General features: G+C 41.4%; 1 protein-coding gene across 1 annotated transcript in view; it reads right to left on the reverse strand.

The window, feature by feature from the left end:
- lin7a (lin-7 homolog A (C. elegans)) overlaps positions 1 to 24198 on the reverse strand; it is a 54933-nt gene extending 30735 nt beyond the window's left edge. The window contains exons 1-3 of the mRNA XM_084049655.1: positions 24167 to 24198; positions 17717 to 17790; positions 271 to 389 (exon numbers count right to left, since the gene is read on the reverse strand). Coding sequence (XP_083905781.1) covers positions 271 to 389; positions 17717 to 17756 — 159 coding nt within the window. The 5' untranslated portion in view covers positions 17757 to 17790; positions 24167 to 24198. The remainder of the gene's footprint in view (positions 1 to 270; positions 390 to 17716; positions 17791 to 24166) is intronic.

The raw sequence follows: 24198 nt of genomic DNA on the forward strand, positions 1-24198 counted from the left end.
ATGTTGTGAGGCTGTAGATCGGCTATTTTCAGAGAAGATATTTAGTGTAGAGGGAAGAAAGGAGGGGGCCTATAATAGACCCCTGGGGGACTCCTGTCAATTAAGTAGACATGCCTTGAGTTGTTAAAACACCTGCATTTACAGTGCAGTACATGCCAATTTTTGCGGGATAACGGTATAGCTCAATGATTACTGGCACTGCAGTACACCCCTCCCCCACACCATTATGGCTGGACGACAGTGTTTGTAACCCATCTGCAGGTGACTCACCTCTCTGATTGCTGTACAGAACTCACTCTGAAGCACCTTCTTCAGGGACTGCAGCTTGTGGCCAGGTACATCGCCTGACTCCTGTAGCTTCTCCAGCAGCTCAATAGCCCGGGCAATATCTAAGAGACAGGGGGGAAAAAATGAGGGATGTGTGCGTGTGTGTATGTGTGTGTGTGTGCGTGTTTGTGTCGCATACTGTATCAATTTGGTACCCAGCCAGTCAAGAGCCACACTGTTTAATGCAGTCTCCCGTACAAGCAATTCAATCCATCTCTCGAATTGTCAACAACTGTAAAGAAGGGATTATATATAGCACAAATCCTAGACCTAATTGCCAAAGAAACAGTCTCATGACGCTCAAATACTATAAATAAATGTCAAAAGAACACTATGATATGTTTAACGATGTGGCAGCAAACACGTGTTATTGTTGTTGAGCCATGATGTTGTGTATATCCTGGAGATTGGCTGCCCATTTTATATAATCATAAGTAACAAGCATACATGACTAAGCTAATGAAATATCAGGATCTGTCTGAAATAATCAGTTTGGGCTATGGGTGTCAACTTCTGAACTTTATTCTTGGCAGCTTAGGACGTGCACACTGGCTAGTGGTACAGGGACTGGCAGGCCTCTCTAAGAGCAAAGTACTTGCAAAGCACTTCTGTGTTTCTGCTTTAGCCTAATTGGAAGCCTGTCTGTATGGAAGAGACGTGTTTTCCTGTATAGGCAAGATACATGTGTTGAATTACTATGTATTGTCCACTCAACGTTTGTTTGTAAATCGATGCTTCTTTACTGGTGCAATGAATACTGAATAGAGTTGGTCAAGGCATTAATTAAATACAAGCTGGTATACAGAGATGGTGGGGTCAACCAGTAGTTGTAAATGGTAAAATGGTAAATGGTGCATATATAGCGCCTTAATCCAAAGTGCTGTGCAATGCGCATTACTTTCACACACCGACGGCGGAGGCAACCATGCAAGGCACCAACCTGCTCATCGTGAGCTTCTATCTTAGGGCTTCAGTGTCTTGCTCAAGGACACTTCGACACTAAACCCAGGGGGGAGCGGCCGCTCTATACCACCTGAGCCACTGCCGCCCCAGTTGTCCAAGAATGTTATAGTAGACTACATACGAAACCAAAATATTGAGACAACTCTCAGACCAATTCAATCTGCGCAGGAATCCCAGCTCTCAATTACAGAAAGAGATAAGAGTATATAGCTACAGAGGCTTATCAGAGAGGTGAGATAAATTGGAAATTCCACTCTACTATTATACACACTCTACTACTCTCTACTTACTACACTCTCCTACTATAGTATACTATAGTATACACACTCTACTACTCTCTACTACTCTACTACACTCTACTACTAGTATACACACTCTACTACTCTACTACACTCTACTACTCTACTACTATAGTATACACACTCTACTACTCTCTACTACTCTACTACACTCTACTACTATAGTATACACACTCTACTACTCTACTACTATAGTATACACACTCTACTACTCTCTACTACTCTACTACACTCTACTACTCTACTACTATAGTATACACAAACTCCCCAAAATATATCAAAACAAGTATAGTGTAGTACAGGGGTTCTCAAACTTTTGTCACGGACCCCCAAAATTAGTTTTCTTTTGCTGCGGACCCCCTGTCTCCAAAAATATTTTTGTGCAAGGATTTTTCAAAAATAGCAGACCTACAAGCTCATAGCACAGTTATTTACTATTTTTGAATAGCCAGTATAAAATAAGGTTAAAGTGGTTAAAATGATTGTGTCGCCATATGAACTAGTTTTGGACCCTACTTTGAGAACCAATGGTGTAGTAGACTAGAAACCATATACTGTCTATAGTAATAACTCATTTTTGGAACCCGTTTCTCAGTTTGTGAATTTGAAACCACTGGTACGTAATATACTTCCCTCCAAGTGAGAAACATAATCCCTTAACTTCATGAGAACCCTGCAAATGTTTTGACATTGAACGCCTCTACATTAACATTCCCCAAAAGGAAGCCATTGAGTGCATTTCTGCTGAGTCATTATCTAATGGTTATAAACCTTGCGTCTGTTGTCTTGTATAATAATTAGTGTGGTTGCCCTAACAGGGCAACCAGACTATAGTACTCTATGTTCTTTATTCTTCCTAGATAAACTCTATTTTGGCACGCTACTCCTCCCACAGTTTTTTTCCCCAATTTTGTGCCATATGTCAAAATGACCGGCTTCACCGGGAATCGCGCAATTGTACTTTGCTAAGAGATTGGTTACATAGTTTTTAACTTTAATGGGAAAATGAAAAAACTCCCATTCAAGTATTTTTTTCTCAGAAACCGTAAGGGCTACAGTTACAAGACTTGGAGGGTAGGTTTATAATTTAGTCCGAAATTATTTAAAAAATCACACCCAGTGTGAAGAGAGTGGTGCCTTTGAAAGTGTAACTGGTTGCATCCGCAACAATCAGCAACAATATGTTGTCACGTGACACGTGATAACATATTGTCACGTGAAGCTTGACCAATCAGCCGTGCTCAAACATACGGACGGACATACATACGGACGGACACACGGACAAAGTCAAATGTAGGAGTGTTTGGCACCACTCAAAAATATTTATACCAGTCGGCCTCATGGTGGCGCTATAACAGCCCACTTCACGTGTTGGCCTATAACACTTGAACCGTAGGTCGTAGAACCTACGGTTCGACTCTTTGAGTCTCTATAAAGAGATTAAAGGGGTGGCCTTGGGAGCAGCTCTAGCGCTATCTACAGCTTATTAAATAAGCTGTGTGTGTATTGTGTAAACAATTTGTATGTTGTTAAATAAAAATAAAAATAACGTCCTATATTACTCTATCAAACCCTTTCGCTGTTACATACAAGATGGCATTGTAATGTGTTACAGTACATTGATGTGATGTGTTGAGGTGATGTCATGATGATGCTATGGACAGGGTCAATAAATGCATTGGCACAATTCTACTCAACTCATGGAACCTTATCCTCAAATGAACTCTCAACCATCTTCCAAAAGAAAACTGACCCTTTTCTTATCTTGATACCACCCTAAAGCTCTGAAAGACAATTTGTCATTCAGTCAGCTCTTGCGCTTTCATCTCTAAAGCTCAGGATGTGATGGTTAGATTTCAGGAAAGAGGGTTCAAATGAAAAACAGTCAAGAATGCCTATTGGCGGAACTTGTACAGTACACCCCTAGAGACAGTCTATGGTTAACCGAAAGAACACAACAACCAGATGGTCTGTCTACACACTACACTCACGTTTCTAATTAAATAAAAAATATCATTTTGAAACATTGCAAGTACTGCAATTGTATAATGTACTTAAAGAGACACCTATTGTAGACCTTAAACCTAAAATATTCTCTGGTACATGCTTGACGCACCCCTCCTAAACTCATACAGACTACTCTGACCACTGGTCCTGTAGTGTTAGGGTTGACTGATATAAATATGCGAAACTGTGCACACACACTCCTCCCTTGGATGCCAGAGCAGAACCTCTGCCCCAAATGTTTCAGATCAGCCTTTTATAGCACCACCAGGGGGCCAACTTTTATGTATCATGTGATCGAGACGGATCGTCCGATTTTTCATATTCCATCCTGATTGGTTAAGATTGGCATCTGAAGTTTGCAGGAGTGGCCCATTTTCAACAAAACTTTGCACGCACATTCCCACTAAGTTGAGGAAGAAATGTCACCCTTTTCACATTGGCCTACTACAGCGCCACCAGCAGGCAGAATTTTGTAAAACATTTAAATATTACTTCTACAGATTTTATCCAAACATCACGCAAATCGGTACATATCTCTATGGTCACGTGATCAAGACGGATCTGTCCGATTTTTCATAATCCATCCTGATTGGCGAATTCCAAACATTGCTGGCCCACAATAACCTACTTGACCTGGCAGAGACCTGAGCTCCGAGGAACACTATTTCTATTTTCCGTTTGTGGTCCAATTTCTAGGGTCCGCGCCCTTACTGGCATGCAACACTGCCTGAGGAAGAACATTGGCCCTAATTCACTAAACTGGTCGTAAATATGGGGTAAATAAAGTTCGTAAAGGAGGTCGTATTTTTGATACTCACAAACTGACGTTCAATTCTCAAAGGGGTTCGTATATCCCTGAGACGTGCGTATGTCCACTCCAGGTGTAGGACATGATTAATCTGGAAGTCGCTTAGTGAATCGGGGCTTAGTGAATGCTAGTGCTGCTGGTTTGTTGAGAGTTATTGACTTTTAACATGCTGCTTGAACTCTGTGCACTACAGTACCTTAATAGCACTAATACATATTACATATCCACAATCGAGGAGCTTAGTGCTTGTATTTGTAGTGATCAATAAAGACATTAAAATGTTTAAGTGCTCCAACTTGTACTTGTGTAATTGTGGATTCAAATAAAGCAATCAAATTACTAAATGACTAAATCCAGAATGTTAGTGTATGAATTGACCCGCAAAGATCACACTTTCAGATTTAAATTAATATTCTACATCTCCAACAATAGACTAGCCACAGGAGTACTGTGGGTGCGCTGTGCACTTATAAGTATGCAAATGAGCAGGAGGAAAAATGACCTGTTCAATTACATTAACGGTGGAGCCCTGTGAAAGACGTTGGAACAAATCGATGGTCAGGATAATGGAAATAGACTCAGTCAAGGCCAGTGAGGCGGAGAAAGATAGAAAAGCAATCCAATCCTGGCCTCGTTTGCACCGGGTCAGTCCAGTGCTAGGCTGCACTAGCCCTCCTGTTTTCGTACCTAGAGGGGCGGGTTTAACATCTCCGGCGAGAGAATGCGTGTGATCCCATTGGTTCACCGATCTGTCCGTCAGCCCCCGCCCCGTCAACACAACATTACGAGCGACGCCCACTGCACTCTGGTTGGTTGGGGAAACGAAACACTTCCTATATCGGGTACACCGACGCGCTGGTCCAGGCCTTTATTTTTTAGCAAAACTAAACAATAAAAGCCTGGAGATCGAGGCTAGTCCAGTGCATAAAGAAAGAGGAAGATGGAAGTGAACGGAACTTAGCGCTGATGCTTCTGAAGCGGATGTGCGACCATGCCCTGAAGGCCCTAATTGGGGTGTGGTGTCAGCTGCATGCTGAGAGCCAAGGGATGGTGGTGCTGTGGGCTTGTGGGGAATGTGTGGAATGTGTCTCAGCTTTCAGCTGTCTCTAATTGGCTTGATTGGCTGTGAGCCTTAAAAAGCCTCTTTTGTTCTACAGTGTGAGCTGGTTATACAAAGATTTATGTTTACTTGTTGGTGGTTAATAAACGTGGGTTGGCTCCCACCAGAGAACTGTGAGTGTCGTTCTTCCAGCCTGGGACTGGGATAAACTAGTTTTACAGTTTTCTGATCCGGTCTACAGCGGAAATAACTTTGTATCACCAGGCGGGCATAAACCAAGAGCGTCTGCCCTCCTCCAAAAAGATTCCCCTTGGCCATCAAATTAGTAATTTGATGAATCCGACAGGTTTCTTCAAGTACATCGATGACTCAATTCAGCATTCATGTGTGGGAACAAAAAAAAAGCACCGCCAACCAGATTTTTTAGAATTCTAACGTAGGCGTGGCCTAGATCGGATTACTTTAGTCAGTTCGGAATTAAAACCAGGTTTTCCGCCGTGTGGAAAAGAGGTTGCTTCCAGCTTTAGTCTGACCGTGTCACACACGCTTTCTGAATGAGCCAGCAAGCTCATTCATTTATTGCCCTGCGAGACTTGCAAGCCAATTGATAATACACATTGAAAACTGGTGCTCCGTCATGGACCCCACTGTTTAAAAAGCAGTTAATGAATTCTTTTTAATCATATTTCTTGGCAGCTCATGACTTTCATGTGAGGGGACTATGGGACTCTCCACAGACTAAAGAAAGAAAAATCAACCGCCCCAGGCAATTACTGCTTTGCTATTAAAACATTAATATACATACCAGACTGACTAATCAAGATCGATGTGAAATACTGGTCTTGAGCAATACAGAGTATGCCAAAGAGGCAGAGAGCAGACCAAAAATCTAATAATCTTGCAGAACTGGAGTCGGGGAAAATTTGCTTTTTTTGCCTGCCCTGTACATACATACAGACTTGTGTAAAAGTATGCATAATATTATTATATACTCTTTTTTTTCACTTTCAGAGACAATAGGCATGCAACTCAGCAAACCATTCTGCTTCAAACTCAGAGCAATAAAGTAGGCTACTGTGGATTAGGCTACATTGATCCACTTGAAATTGCGGTCTCAAATCCTCTCTTGACTGGTTGTGAGAACCATCAAGTGAGAATTCTATTGGTATATTAGACTTGGCAAGGGCAGTGAGATGTCAGGGTAATGTTAATCAGGGCATTAATCACTGTAGAACTATCCAGAGACTCCTGCAGAGATGACCATTGCTTAGATAATAACTGACACGATCTTCTCCAAAGTTTCTGTGTGTGTGTGTGTGTGTGTGTGTGTGTGTGTGTGTGTGTGTGTGTGTGTGTGTGTGTGTGTGTGTGTGTGTGTGTGTGTGTGTGTGTGTGTGTGTGTGCGCGCGCGTGCGCGCGTGCGTGCGTGTGTGAAGGTGCTCCCTGGTACATGTTAGGTCTGCTGATGGATTAACAGCCTACCTTGTTAGAACTAGACATCCCACCAACATTCACCGAAATCCTGCATGTCGCCAAAAACCCTGAATAACAATAAAACCCTTGGACCTGATAACATCCCAGCTGAAATCCTCAAGGAAGTGTGCTACCTTTGTATGAGGACACGGCAGCTCCACATCTTAGAGGTGTGGAGACGAGAGTGTGTCCCCCAACAGTAGAAAAAAGACCAACACCCAGAAAAGTTAAGTTGAGTGCCAGCCTCCCACGGCACCCAACAACCTTCACAGCAGAAGGGCAAAAGCTGGTCACTGTTCCTATACCTTCTAATACCTGAAGCATAATATCTGACTGACAATGGATGACGAGATCCGAACAAACATCATTTGGTTGTCTAAGGAGAACGTTTTTTTTCTGCACAGCAACCTCAATCTCCACACCAAAGTGCTTGTTTACAGAGCACTACACATCTCCACGCTACAGTATGGCTGTGAGGCATGGACCGTCTACAGCCACCATCTCAGAAGCCTTCCATGTCAGATGTCTCTAGAAGATCTTTGGCATCACTTAAGGACAGAGTGCCACACACAGGGGTGCTGGAACTGGCAGGCAGCTGCAGTTTGGAGTATATCCTGACCTGAATCAACATCAACTCAGGTGGTTGGGGCAATGGGGCATGTAATTCGTATGCCCAGCCACAGACTTCCACACAAAGTCCTCTACGGCCTGGTCGATGCACTGCTGGTGGGCAGAAGTGGATTAAAGACCAAATGAAGACCACACTGAAGAAAGGCTCTTCATTGGAGGAACTTGCTTCCTGCCGCAACCTCTGGCGCTCTCACTCCTCACAGACGGTGGAGTATATGGAAAATCAGCACACACAATACCGTGCAGCAAAGCGTGCAAAGAGGCATACTCACAAAGCCAACCCTGTTCCCCTCTGTACTGCTTTTACATGCCTGGTTTGCACCCTCAACTGTGGACTATTCAGCCACCAACAGACTCACAAATAGGAGAAGGTGGTCATCATTGGACACAATGCACAACCAGCAACAAGCAAGCAACGTGCGCGCGCGTGTGCGTGTGTGTGTCCTCTAAGAATGCATGGAAAGAGGTTGACAGAAGTGACCATTTTTGTGGGATGGAAAAATGGGGGACAACAGAAAAGGTTACACAGGGTAATTAGATTAAATCAAGTGCTTGATTTATTTAATCACTTTAGTCTGTTCAATGGTATGGGTGCTAAACTCTATATATATCTATATATACAATTTGAATCCTGCGCCATGTCGGTTGTCTGTATGTATGTATGTAGCCAGTGTGACGTAATTACCTTTTGGTCATTGGAGAGGTGATGCACGTCACCTCTTTCTGAAGTGGGTACTTTCAAAGCCTGCCGTGGATTTAGGAGAGCACAAAACTCTCTCTCACACTGTGAGGTGCCTGTAAGGTGGCACTGCAAAGTGAACGACGCGTCACGCTAGACGTTCGGGCCGCATAGCGGCCCGAACTTCTAGTATAAATACATAAATATATAAAGATTTCACTGAAAAATTACCCCTGGAGAACAAAGCTCGTTAGCCTGGTAAACCCTCCCTCCGGAAATCTCATTTCCATTTGATTTCAGAAAGGAGTCTGGTCTGAAACGCCTTTCTCCAATAATCGCTCTGCTCGCCGAGCCGACGAGCCTATCAGCGTCGTCGCTCATTGTTCTGTGATTGACAGCGACAGTTGGCCAATCAGGTGGCGAGTTCGAGTGAGCCCGAATGAACCCGAGTGCAGCCTGAGAGCCGCCGAAAAAAGACGAACGGCAGCCATTGTTGTTTGTGCGAGTGCCTTCACTTCTTACTTTCAGTTTTATAACGCTTTCAAACTTCTTTTTTGAGGCACGGAATTTACTTATAAGATATCGTTTGGATAGAATTTAGTTGTTTAACTTCATATATGTGGTCAATTAATCATGACAGAGCCTATTTAAAAATATAAATTTAGAGAACCGGCAGGGGCGGGGAGTGACACGCATGTATCCCAATAAGGCAACCTATTTTCGGCATGGCCGTCCCAAAAGTCCCGTTGCGTCACATAGTCTGGAGCTCGTCAAAATGAACTGCTCATTGGCTGAAGGGGAAAAACGATCATTGGTTGAAGGGGTTGTCAGTCAACGGTATTACTCCCGCCCAACTCCAGCCCACAGCGATTATTGCAGAAAGGCGTTTCAGACCAGACTCCTTTCTGAAATCAAATGGAAATGAGATTTCCGGAGGGAGGGTTTACCAGGCTAAAAGCTCGTGTGAGTGGCTGGTAATGTGTTGGTATTATTCCAAGAAGCCAGGGCATCTGTCTGAGAGTTTTTTATGAACATTTATACACTCATTAAATGAAGGTCAGGGGCCATCCAGCAGAGATCTCATTTGTTTTCCATGCTTATTAGCTCCATTTTCTCTATCCACATCAAGGACTTTGACAAGATGTTGGAACCCGCTTCAAAGATTAATATGGGACATTCTTCCTTTGACTCCCCTTTGTGAATGCTCTTGAACTTCCTGCACAAAAATCCTCAGTATTTATTTAACTCTGAGTTACACTCTCACACAGACACCCTTAGAGTTAAATTAACCATGAGGATTTTACTGTAGGCATTTTTTTTTACTTAGAAATTAAATTATGATTATGATGATGTACCAGAGAACATTCATTTCATTTGAAAAAGCTCACACAAGGAATTATTCAACAAGGCAGCAGGCAAACAGCACTGGCTAAACGATACATATAGTTGAAGGCTGAATATCAATGACTCCTTACAGTCTCAGCACAGCAATGTGGTGTGCTCTGATAACCACTGGAACAGCTAAATTAACCACTGCAAATGCTGCATGCATGGGCCACTGCTCATGTCATGCCCCATTTTCTGAATAGAGGTATCCCTTCATTAGACACCAAAGCAGTGATTATAGGACAATGTAATAGCAGGTGTCTGCACAGTAATGAGCAGTAGTAATATGTGGTAATCATATAGCATTCCAACTCTCACTGAACAAGGCAGAGGTAATGAAATGCCTTCTTATATTTCATTTGCCCATCTCCTCTGCACGGCTTGCAGTAACATCTAATCTCAGGCGGGACATGGTTCACGGAGATATCCGGTTTCATTGTCGCACTGTATTATCGCCGTCACCAGGGACAATGTCGCCCTCAAATGTGTAAATAAATCAATGTCAGTTCCTTGCTAGTTTATGTGAATACCTAATAGAAATGTCTCAGTAATACCCCAGAGCTTTGTAGTCATCATAAGAAAGCAAGTCATCAAATGAGCTCTACCGTTTATAATCAGTGAGGTATAGGCCTGCAGAACTGTAGGCAGTGGAGGGTGATATAGAGGGACAAAGCAGCTGGGATGGCCGCAGGGGCTCCAGCCTCACAGTTATGTCACAACCGCCGAAAAGGACTGCCCAAATCAGAAGTGCAATGACATGACACCTTGCGTCACCCAACAGTCTGCACAGCAGAGAGATGCATTGGAGAGTGGCTAAGGCCTTTGAGCATCCCTGCATATTCGGATAAAGCTGCAAGTGGATGCGAAAAAGTGGCTTACTAAAATGTATAAAGGCTCAGTTCCATGGAGCACCAATACACTGAAACACCCACATGGTGTAGTTGTTACACGCATGTCTATGAATATCCTGACTGGCTAGCAGGAAATACAGGAAATGTGATCCCACCCTGGACCGGCCAAACTCTCCGTCATGAGAGAAGAACATAAGCACGTAAGCGTCCATAATGTATTTCCTTACAGGATAGTATCATGGATATGAGCAGAGGAAAGTTAAATCCATAGCTCGTTGAGAGGAAGCTGAGAACATATCACAGCTCTGTACTACTGCAACACATACATATGTCATTGAAATCTACTGGGGGTTTTTCACCTTTATCTAACCAGGATATAGTCACCATTTAAATCTCTTTTCCCAAGGGAGAACTGGCCAAGACAGACAGCAGCATAATTAAAAACACAGTTACAAACAGAAAACACAAGAGGAAACAGAATGTATATTTATCTCCAATAAATCACATTTCAAAAGACATTTCTAGTGTATGTCTATTTCATAACCAGATGAATTAAAAACATTGGCATAATGAGGCATCACCCTCTAATTCTTTCATTTTGGACTTAAAAGCATTGAATGGGCAAAATGAATGGGTTCTTGCTTCAGTCAGCCTAGATTGACAGATACTACAAATAGTGTCCAATTAGGCAAGACAAGTTCAATCAATTTGGAACAAAGTAGGCTATTAAAACCCATTTAGACCTGATGCAGCATGTGTGAGTGTAAGCAACATGTTGTATACAACCAGTATACTACAGTTTCCTCAGTGGACCCTGGCCTCCGCACTGACCTAGTTGTCACTGGACGCTTCTTTAAGCCTCAAGAAACTTCTAGAGCTGACAAGAAATCTACTTACTTTCCAGTGGATCATTACAGTCTGTTGTTCATTTCCCTGTTTTAGGCATGTCATTATAGACGAACATTTTCAAAACATTTCAACCTAAAAAAGAATATGAAAATAGCAGATCTACAAGCTCACATAGTGTCCCGATGAGACACATTGTGAGCTTGTATATTGGATCATTGGATCATTACGCTTCTTTTGCACAACACATGTCATATGAAGAAGTATAAAATAGGGCATTAAATTATGAAAAACATAAAAAGATGAAATATGGAGATACAAGGTTTTTCCCTGACACCGACGATATGAACTATAATCTACACAGTGAGACCTCAGAGCTTTGCCTCTACGGGATTCAAGGGGTCCAGATGTGTGTAACATCTGCATGAGTGACCCATCCCCCAATGGCAATAATAATTCCTATCTCTCTAGCGATACACTCAGCTTCCACGTTGACAACAGCAGGCTGGGCTTGCCAAATTTAGCGTATCTGTGAAGCAAACAGTCTATGTGCAATTAGGTCATTCTCACAGTGTAGGTTGACAGACATATTTTCAGAGAAAGTGAGGGGGACTTGATTCTCATGTGTCTATGGTTATGTTCAGACTGGCAGCCCAAATCTGATTTTTGGCCTATCGAGATTGGAATCAGACTGTTCAGATATGAACTACATTAGGTGGTTTGAAATGCGATTCAGATTAGATTTTTTCGTACAATGGTGTTGTTTGACGAAAATATTATCTGGAAGCTTATAGTTTTGCTATTGTCAGCGAGCGACACCACTATACAACAGAGTATAAGTTACAGCAACCAATGCAGATAGGTCGACCACGTCTGAATACACAAATCCGATTTGATCACTTGCAAATAACAGTGTGGACAGATGAAGACCCTGAATAACAATAAAACCCTTGGACCTGATAACATCCCAGCTGAAATCCTCAAGGAACTGTGCTACCTTTGTATGAGGACACGGCACCTCATTTCCACTGTACATGCTTTCAATATGCAACACCCTACACTACATAAAAATGCTGTTAGATGTTAAATAGCTCACCTATGATAAACTTAAAAGAATGGAACAGCTGAGTTCATATACAGTACATAGATGGGAGCATGGGGAAGCCGTTCTGTTGGCAATACATTCAAGATTAATGAACCACAACAACTCTCCCACTGGGAGATTAGCAGCATTTTGTTAGTTTCATTGAAACTGAATAGCGTAACAAAGGGGTGGAAACAAAGTAAGATGCAACTATACGTTGCAGTGTCATGTCACATGTGAGGTTGTGCAAATTGAAGCATGTCAATTTCACTGTACAGATTGATCCATTGTTGCACTCTGGATGTTACTTTGTACAGTTACCATTTACTGCAAAAAGGAAGGTGCCAAAGGTAAAACGCTCACCTGTCATGGCCATATTTGCCTCAGTATTTTTCCTTGTACAGTATTTCTGTGTTTCCCTCTCCTTCGGTTCCCTGTTTGTCTGCATGCGTGCATGTGCGTGTTCCTGTCCTGCCAGGCTGCCACTCTCTCACCTGGATCCTGCACACCTGCCTTCAATCATCTCCTCTCCTCTCCTGCTTACAAACCCCAGCTCTTCACCCACTCTGTGTCTCATTATCGTTTCAGCTCCAGTGGTAGAGACGCCCTTCAGACCTCCAGAGTTTAGTGATTAGTTCTTACTGTTTGATTCCAAGTTTGCACTGCCTTCCTTGTGCTCGTCTGCCTGCCTATCTCCTTGTTTGGCTCCTACCCTAAATTTGTCTGTGTTCCTGCTTGCCTGCCAATCTGCCTGCCATTCCAGCCTGCCCACATCATTCACCATAGCTCCTCAACTCCCAGCCATCCTCTACACACTATTTTTAAATTGTAAATATATTTCTGTATAGCAAATGTTTTTGAACAATCAGAATGTATGTTAATTCAATATAGCTAGTACAACTGCCCCAGGAAGACTAGCTGTCGTTTAGGCGTCAGCTAATAAACGGGGATCCGTTTTAATAAACAAATAAACGTGTATAAAGAGCAACACTAATTACATCATGCAATACACAATGTGCACGCTCACAGCCCTTCTGGGTGCTTGCTAACCAAGCTTCAAGTGATAAATTATACCTTCTTCAAAATGCTGCACACTCAGCTTTAGCTTTCAAACTCCACATTATGATGAAAAAGAATCACCCATTTCCCTGCTGTTTCTGCGTAGCTTTGACGGCAGGATTTAATAACACGGCCATCACTCTGGACGTATCCTAAATGGAGAGAGGATGGAATAAAACATGCTACAGAACCAATTCATATCCATATGCCAGTATACAGTACTCTAGCCACTGGCTACGATGCTGTGAATAACAAAGGTCATCCTCATCATTCACTGATTAAAGAATGGGCACAGAGCCGAACTGTCGCAGTGACAACTATTGAGGGCTTCGAAGCTTGATGCATGCTCTTCTAAAACATTGTTTCAGGCCGTGCTTTCGCCGGGCAATACTCCAATATTTTGGTATGATTAGTCCATTCATAACAGAGAGCAGACCTGAAATGTAGGCCTAATGCATTACCAATCTTAAACTTTTGGCAAAAACACTGATGTGAATGAGCACGTCCAAACCACTATCTTAAATTATGTTGATAATCAAATGAAGGCCAAATATGCACTTATAAGATGTTACAATTTACATTTTTTGTATTTTAGCACTCCAGAGAGAATCACAATGTAGTCAGGGTCAGAGTAAAGCATCATGAGCTCTAGTAGTAAACCAAATTGTTATTATGAAAGCCTTGATTGAAAATAACTTTCTTTCACTTTTCTTTGGTGAACGGAAAAGCTAATGACTATGATACAGCTAAAATTCTTGTGCTTCAATGGAAGCACTGATGATTGAATATCTGCCTTCATAAGGCAGTATTCTGGGATGTAATTTAGCATCTGGATATCAGACAGTAGAATAAATTGTCCAGAGGAGGCCCTGCCATCTGCCACTGCCAATTTGACCTGGGTATCCTTGGCGCCTTTGGCAGTTCGGTTGTTAAGCCGTGACGTTGCGCCCCGTCAGAATAACTTCCGGGTCCAAGTGTGTATTTTCCCAATATGCGCAGTGCTGTGTCCCTCACTGTTTTAACAGATCTGAGACTAAAATAACGATTAAAGTGTCATTCTACCGCTTTCCTGTCAAAGAGAAGAGGAAATTGCTATTTTATATATAACTATATATAAATATATATATATATAAATACATATAAAAAAATAAATATTATAATGTTAATAATCACAATAAATAAATATAAATATATATATTAGCCTACTTTTTACTGTCTATGATATTAGCCTTAAGACCCTTATTAACCCTCAATGGTTCATTTCTGAAAAAGGAGGTTATTGTAAAAAGATTTACGGGTTCCAACATGTTTGTTTACAATGAAGAGTGGACGGCGCTGGTGCCTTTTGGACCCGGACGTGACGTCGGACTACAAAATGACTTCAGACTTAAGAACCGAGTTGTGCTGTAACTTGCTTCCCAAACAAAACCCTCCCATTGACCGCACTGAGTGGCAAGTGGAATAGAACTGTGACAAGTAGAACAGTATGGCTTCGCCAGTCAGGCAGTTCATTCCACCACAACGTTTTAAGTAGCTGCACTTTATCAAGTCCTCTCCTTATGCCAAGCGAATTAGCACTAATTTGACCTACTGTGACATTCCCCTCAATGGAAGGCAAATAAATCACTCATCACTGGCTAATGGCTCCTGGATGAGACAGACGCCTGCAACATCACCCTCACAAATGACCTTGTGCACCTTTGCTTTCTGTGTAACCAATGCTTGAGGACAGACTATTTCATTCCATACAGCTCTCTACTACATACTGTAATGTCCCTGGTGTCACAGGAAGCAAGTGAATAAAATAAGGTTTGTCTAAAAAACAGCGAACTAGCCTTGGAGAAGAAAAATATAATTATGCTGCAGTCTCATGGGGACAATATGAGTCCAGAGGCCAATAAAAACTGAACCTGTAATTTTTACTGTATATCATACACCTTGTAGAGACTAGAACCTTCAAATGTCCAGACCTACCTTCATAAAGGAAAGAAGACACTGGCTTAATTGACGATGAAGTGTTAAAATATAATTTCTATATTACTATACTGCGTTGCTAATTTCCAACTATACAGTTATGCCACTATAACTTTACACTGTTATTATAAAATGATGATGACACATAGCATAAGTGTTCTATTTTACTAAGAAGTAGTATAATTAAATTCTTGTCAGCTTTTTCACATTTTCCATATATATTTTAATAGATTCTTGGCACGGCGGTTTGAGATTGACCTTTTCTCACAGAGTTTTACTACTTAAAGTACTTAAAGCTTCACATTCTCTGCATTCTGAAGGAAGCATCTACCAAGGACTGCTGTTAGGTGGAGTTAAAACAATAACTACAATAACACAAACACGCGTGCGTGCACACAGACCGTTTTCTAGACCTTGATTCTAGACAAATCCTGTTGTTTTTAAATGTGTTATATACTGTACATAAATAAAGATGACAACTTGCCTCCTAGGATGTACTGTATGTACAGTATGTATGTATGTATGTATGTATGTACAGTATGTATGTATGTATGTATGCGTGTGTGTTTCACAAATTAAGCAACTTAGCTGTCTCTTAACAACAGACTACACTACCATTTCATTACCAACTAGCTTTTCCCTGAAAGTGACAGCAGCTGAGAAAAGACTACAGCCTGTTATCTCTTGTTGACAATGAAGGCTCCAGCGTAAAACTGTCATTAGTCCTTATGTCATTAGAGCCGTGCACTGACTGCTTGAATTCGTGTCCAAATATGTCAACACAGTAAACTCAATATGACTTTTGTCGAGTCAGGCTTGTCGCCTCTGCAATAGGCTGTAAGGTTGACTGAATGCTGGCATTTAACTAAGAGTCTGGCTTTATTTCCATGGTGATATAATGGCCTCGTTATCAAGGAAATCTCTTTGCCATGCTATAATTATGTAATCCATCAAGATGCTTGCTTGATGGGAAAGGAGTGGGATGTCCATTTCATCTGTTCAGCAAATGCCACTTAGAGGAAAAATATATTTTCAGATTAATATACTATAGCTGATAAATTCTTACAGCAAAAGATGGTGATTTGTGGCTAGTTATTTTGGGTGATTCCATATAGGTGCCTTAATAAGAGAGAAGGATTTCTGCATAAAGATTCATTCACCCAGTGGGTCATTATTTACACTCACCTCTTGCTCTTGGCTGTGATAAGGAACCCTACTGTGTATATGCCAGCTTTACTTGGCACAGAGGATATGCGTTCTTAGGTTTCCCATCCTCTATTTTTAACAGCATCCATTTCCTATGTAATAGTACTGCAATATTGCATTTCACCACCAGATTTGCCTTGAGTGCAAATATAATCCTGTGTGTTTTTCCCACTTACAAATCCAAGAGTAAACACAGAAATGAGCAGCTATGAATGAAAGAAAGAAACAAAATGTGTTATGTTATGTGTAAATGTCAGTCTCCGGAGTAGGCACTGATTTAAATCACATGACCTTGCCTATAGTAAATAAATTGGTTTATTGGTTAAATTGGTTGTTTTCCTTGTAGCCTATTCTATTGCCAACAGGTAGGAGATTGAAAAAAAGAACCATGCCTATATAGGTTTTAGCTATAGACTATAGGACACCTGTCCACTTTAAATACCAAAGTTTCCTTTAAAGCAGTGGTTCCCAACCTTTTCAGGCCATGACCCCCCAAAATAATCATATTTGACTGAATCTCACCCTGACAAGCACTTGGAATTGTAGGCATACATTTTTAGTTTTACTTGGTTCCACAGATAAATGTTTTGAAAATATCTACAAGCTCACAACGCCTCACAACTATTTTCACAATTGTTGCCTCTTTCTTGTATTATTTGACAATTTGACCAGTTTGTTGATTACTTTTGATGCAGTAATGGTCTTTTATCATTTATTTTTCTTTATTTCTTAAAATATACTTACTGTCATCTGGGGACCCCCCCCCCCAAAATCATCTGGGGAGCCCCCTAGGTAAAAAACAAACATAAATAACTACAAATAAAATAAAAGTGCCATACCGGTAATGAAATGCGGCAGATGTGAATGAATGTACCGTTATAATTCAATGTGCGCTTCATTCTGTGAGAGACGCGCACCAAACGCCTGTCATTTTCATTTATGGTAGCCTATAAGCCATTTATATACCATAATTAAAATACGTTGAACTATAGCTTGTCAGAGTTTCCAAAGCATAAATTAATCATCCAAAAAGGGGGGAAACTACCGCCTATTGCGCGTCTTACCTCGATCCAGAGTCAGCGGTTGGACCACTACTGTCGCCATGACTGTCTGTGTTACTGGAGACCCGACGACTAGGCTGCACCATCAGATACAACGAGAGAGAGAGAGAGAGAGAGAGAGAGAGAGAGAGAGAGAGAGAGAGAGAGAGAGAGAGAGAGAGAGAGAGAGAGAGAGGGAGAGGGGGAGGGAGGGGGGCAGAGAGAGAGAGAGGCAGAGAGAGAGGGAGAGAGAGAGAGAGAGAGAGAGAGAGAGGAAGACTAAAGAGAGGGGGGGAGAGAGAGGGAGAGGAAGAGAGAGAGAGAGAGAGAGAGAGAGAGAGAGAGAGAGAGAGAGAGAGAGAGAGAGAGAGAGAGAGAGAGAGAGAGAGAGAGACAGTGGGAGGGGCTGTAAGGGAAGGAGGATTAGCCTGCCCAGCCCACCAGCTCCATCCACCATCCTCCTCGCAGCCTGGCATAGCATCCAGACCAGGGGTTTGGCTATAGTCTATACAATAATACATGCTTGTGCTGTGCACGTAAAGGTACATGATCCATCCATTCAAGAGATCATCCCATGACAACCCCACTTACTTTCCATTGAGTTTTCCACTGAACCATTGAGCCATGTTGCATTTTATTTCTCTCCCCAAGGCTGGATCTGTGTGCACTGTATATGCAGTGCAGGGGGATTGAATGATTGCAGTGAACCAAAGCTGAAGGCTTTATGGATTAATCCCCCAGAACGAGTTGGACATGCCTCGACTGGGGTACAAGCGTTTAGTAGATGATAAGTGTAAGTCGTAAACACGCTGTAATGTTCTGTAGACCGTGATTTATCAGTATACTTTGAATGAACAGAGAGCAAACCAATGCCTAAAGTGAATGAAATTATCTAGGCGCAGTCATGCTGAAATTCACTGTTTTGCATGGGGAATGAATCATTTTAATCTAATTTGCAATAGCCTTGCATGAAGAAGTTGAAATCATTCTAGCCTGTAGGCTACTCTTTTGGGAAGCAATTACTTCACTTTTAGACAATTTGCCATGATAGTATCACAGAATAATTTACAAGACAAAAAGAATGGCAAGACAAAATTAGTGTTCATTCAATTCGCCCCAGATCAATTGATCTTATTTGAATTAAAAACACCTTTTCTGTGAGAACTGATTTGTAATGTATGGCCGAAAGGCTGTACATTCCAGAAAAACATAGGTCTCTTTAGACCTTTGATTGATTGATTGAATACTTTATTAGCAGTTTGCAACAACAAAAAAGCACAGTAAAGTACAGTTCAATACAAGGTCTGCTAAGAGGATTTTAAACCCAAGAAAGCCTATGGCTTGTTTCCATTGGGGTCCTTTGTACTCAATTCATCGAAACAATGAGTGACAGACAAATATACAATACTAAGCAAAACATCATACTGTATAAACAGTTAGAAATCAAAAATCTGTACAGTAAACAGTCTATGAACATAGAACATTTATGGCTGAATTCTAACTGCACGTCCCAGCCAGCTGCATGCAGATGAAAACTGGTGGTAAGTGGTGGGATGGAGGGATGGATGGAGAGAGGGCTTAGGGAGAGAGGAGAGAAAGAGGACACGAGGAGATTATGGGCTCAGAATTGGAGAGCCAGCAGCCTCTGGAATACAGTGTGTGTGTGTGTGTGTGTGTGTGTGTGTGTGTGTGTGTGTGTGTGTGTGTGTGTGTGTGTGTGTGTGTGTGTGTGTGTGTGTGTGTGTGTGTGTGTGTGTGTGTGTGTGTGTGTTTTTAAAGAGAAGGGATTAGGTTTAGGCACTCTCAAAGTCTTCAACAATAAGTTAATTGATTTCTGAAAGGCCTTCCTTTGCTCCCATGGAAGGAGATGCAGAAGATGGCAGATACAAAAAGTTTGAACATGCTTCTCCATCTGATTACATTTTGCTCATCAGATTTGTAAACGTGAGAACTCTAATGTTCAATGTAGGGGATCCAATTGGTTGATATTGTGGCAGGCTGTCATCTCTTTATTGAATTACCGCCATGAAAGACAGTATGCTGTATTCATCCACTAAGTGGATGCAATGCATTTCCTGTCCAGAACAATAATTGCTCATCTTGTACAGTTATAAAACAGAAACACACAAGCTGGTAAATTCGATATGTCTCTAGTCCACCATGTTGCCTTCACAGTGAGCTGTATGTCATATCTCACTGAAGTTCGTGCCTGAAAGCAAGGAAACAAAACTGGAAACAAAAGTGATTTGTCCATACAAATAGTGTTATTTTTTCTTGTGATTGTGCTTATGTGTTAGTATACTGTACATACATATAGGGGCTCCACTGACAGACTTTTATTTTTATTTTCCAAGAACCCCTTAAACCCTATATACTTAGGTGACTGGTGTCCCCCAGGGCTTTATACTAAGTCTGCTCCTTTTTTCCTTCTACACCAAATTTCTTTGCCGAAAATAGCCGATCTACAAGCCCAACACGTTATGGACTTGTAGATCCTCTATTTTTGCCCAATGTTCACCTCAGAATAGAAGATGGTCAAACGGGCAAGTTGACCAACACCATATTCGTATTTATGGTAATGAATTGAGGAAGCAGTTACAATGTGTGTGTGTACAAATCCAACCGTACAATCGATGCGATCCGAGTCCTGTGCAAGATTGTGGACTATAGCCAACACCAACTCGGGACTACTGGATCGCTGCCCTCTACACCCTCCTTTTATCAGGGTCTTGAGCTCTGCATTGTTGTTAGCGCTGCTGTCGCACCACAGTGTGTCTACATAGGTGGTGCACATCTTTCCCTTCCTAGCTGTGCCTTGGGTTGGCTCCCACAGTTTGCACGCCACCAGTTCCAAGTGCCTCATGCAGTGCCCAGTCATCCTTCTCTCTCAAAATAATCCCAATAACAGCCTTGCACTTTAGACACAGCTTTCCAGGTATAGCTGCAGGCGAAATGCTTCAAGCGAAGAATTTAGCATTTATTGTGGGAGGGGAAAGGACATGTGACTTGAGTTCCCCCATTTTCAACAGAAATTTGCTTCCATCACCATTAGGCTATTGCTGCCCCCTTCAGGGAAATGATATAGCTTTCATTTCCAATTCCCTAGGGAAATGAAACAGAATGAAACAGCATCCACAATCTTGTAATTGCTTACAGATCATCAAGACAACCATCATACTCTTCACCAGGCCCAAGGCCGAGGATGGAGATATTTTCGTGTGTGTGTGTGTGTGTGTGTGTGTGTGTGTGTGTGTGTGTGTGTGTGTGTGTGTGTGTGTGTGTGTGTGTGTGTGTGTGTGTGTGTGTGTGTGTGTGTGTGTGTGTGTGTGTGTGTGTGTGTGTGTGTGTGTGTGTGTGTGTGTGTGTGTGTGTGTGTGTGTTTGTTTTGATATTCCATACTGATTGGCTATCACTGAAATACAAATATGCTGGAGGGGCCTATTTTACACAAATGCCAAAAATCATGAACACTTAGTACAATTAGAATCACATATTGAGGGGCCTCTACACTATACAGTACCACAAGTGCCACAAATGTGACACAATGTCATTATTTGTTCCAGGATTTTTTTTCTTATCAATCTTCACCAAACTAGGTACACGACACATGATGTCAGTGACAATGATCGTCAAACAACTTTCTGATATGCCACACCATTTGCCTGTAATTGGTTTCCAAAATGAGTCGGAGAGGCCTTTTTCTTACAAAAAATGCCATAACATCGAACCCCAAATTGGAATTACATGTTGACCTCTACAGAGCACACTTCAAAAGTGCTTTCACTTCTGCCCATACAGGGTGCCACACATGCAAAAGTTTGGAAAGTTGAACTGTGTGCCGTAGAAACACTATTCCTTCCGTACTCTCCTCAAGTACTGGTGGCTGCAACCCATGACACAGCCCTGGGTAGGCCACAAGGCCTGGTGGAGATATGCGCTCCATGGAGCACCCCTTTGGAGTTTAATTTGAGGACGAAGAATGCCAGTTTGAATTGAACAATGTGTAGTAAAATAATTGAAAACCACAATGCTTACTGCTTAGTGATAAGGCTAATACAGACTGAGATATTGTAATCATAGTTTCACAGGCTCGTAGATTACTAATTTGTGGATATACTGTATAACATACAATATAATATTGGCATCACGCTGTTTTGGCCACCAACTAGTTTCTGCTTCAGCAGATTCCCCTCTCCTTACATCAAATAAGAAAGGAAGGCTAACGCAGACTTGTAGCTAATGAGTGTGTCTAAATTCCAGTTCAGCTTTGATTAGCCCTCGCACAGCCATCGCTCAGTGCCCAGCTCACATCTCTGCCCATTGCCAAAGAGTATAAAAATGAAATATCTCCTGCATCTGCACTATTATAGAAAGATATATGGTTTTGTCTGGAGAACCATAATTTAAGGAGACATTTCTGATAGAAAAATGTGTGGGTGGTGGGTAGCATCCTTTCATTGTAAAGGTTTTGATTATAGTCAGACAATATCACCTCAAAAGGACACCACAAGTGTTTGAGTGTTAGTTCAATTTGGCAGTGTAAAAATTAACAATTAACTATGCACGTTTAAAAATGGACCATTAACTCTGAGTGTAAAAATGGACCTTTAACTATGAGAGAGACTATAAACAATTTAGACTCTCAGTTAAATTAACACTGAGAATTATGCTGGGACTTATGTGCAAAAATAATTCTTTACTGGAATGATGTGGGTACATCAGGGCCTCATCATTGGATGAGTGCAGTGATGTGTGCAGTATCGACCCCCAAAAAACACACTACACAGTTAAATCCCGAGTTAATTTTTCACGGAGAATGTAAAAATGGCTTACTGGGGGGTATGTAGGCATTATACTGGATAAGATTAGCCATAGCATAATAGTGTGTGTATGGGTTCACAACTTAAAACCAGAATGTTAAAAGAGACAGTAAATGTTTTAATGTATCTCTAACAAATCTTCATCTTTATATTCAGGGCAGGCTATCATGGTCACAGCATAACATGTAAGGTTTCTGTTTGCTGCAAAGCATCTTGATCAATACATTGTTCCAGGTACACCAAGACTTTTATTTACACTTTGATTTGTAATACATACACAGTAAAGTGGAATCCTCAGTGCACTTGTGACTCAGAGAGTGTACAAATATAACGAAGTGGGTCTATTTGGCTACATTTTTAGACTCGCCGAGTTATTAAGACTGAGGATTTTACTGGCTTGCATTATAGCACAAAATGTTTATTAGAGATGGATATGTTTTCAACATGGTCACTGTAGAACAGTGTGATGGAAAATATTAGAACCTCCAAACCTTTTCTGGATCAGGGCCCACATGAAAATCTTAAAAGCTTGTGCGACCCACCCATCTGACCACTTAACATGGCAGCCGTGTTATGATAATGAGGATAACGATAATATAACAGAATATTGATGTTATTATTATCAATTATTATCAATACAATTTTAGTTGTTTTATTTGGGGGCCACTTGTAATATGGTCCACAGATTGGGAATCGCTGTATTGGAATTATAAATGTGTCTGGACTGAGTCATCAGATGGATCAATCACTGGTGCTTCCAGGTACCGGCATTCACCTCAGACAGCTGGGTCATTTCCAGGGGTTCCACGGTGCATTGTGGGTAATTACTGGTGTTTTGGCAGATGGCAGTGATAAAGTATGTCGGCACCACCTGGAGGAGTGAGTCGATTAAGAAGGGCCAACACCCTGTGTTCAAGCTGTGTTTAAGTCACCATAAATGGCTGTTTGGGGGTTTTGGTCTGACAGTTTAAGTTTAAATAAATAATGAAAAGAAAAAGAGAGAATATAATCTGTTATTTTTATGTAAATAACGCTTGAATTAGTAATGCCTACAAAAATTAGGTTCATAAACACTGACAGAGCTCAAATAACTTTGCATTAAGAAATGTTAAACCCTAAGTGATAATTTCATAATCAATTACATGCAAGTGCATGTATAAGTTTATATGCAAGTTTTGAGTACAGACCTAGGCCCTACATTTGTCTGTGTTTCTGGTAAACAAAAAGATGGGATGGAGAGAAGCAATTACACTGCAGTGTTATGAGATATAAATTACATGGATCTCCTCTTGTTTTACACCCTAGAAAATCGATCCTATTCAGCTTATTATTCTGAAGACCTTTCGGTGTGATTGAGGGCTTGTAGCTATAGTAGCTAAAGATTCAAAGTTAAAGTTACAGCTAAAACTATACGCAAATCTATCTTTAGCTTTGCCAAACCAAGACAACAGCTAAATGATATTACAAATTAAATGAGACTTCCATGTTTCGGTGCAAGTTTTCTCCCTTTGTCTGGGTTTGATCTAACAATAGCCTATTGAATGAGAGATTTGGTTATGAAACAATCTTGCTGAATATGAAAGGCCTCCACAGCTCATGTGAGCGACTTCTAGTTCATAGTTCACATTTCTCTGGGGCAAATCCCATTACTCACTTTAACGCCTCTTCACGCCCTCGCTCCTCTGT

This window comes from Gymnoscopelus microlampas, assembly GCF_963454915.1.
Source record: "Gymnoscopelus microlampas genome assembly, chromosome: 23".
Classification (NCBI taxonomy): Eukaryota; Metazoa; Chordata; class Actinopteri; order Myctophiformes; family Myctophidae; genus Gymnoscopelus; species Gymnoscopelus microlampas.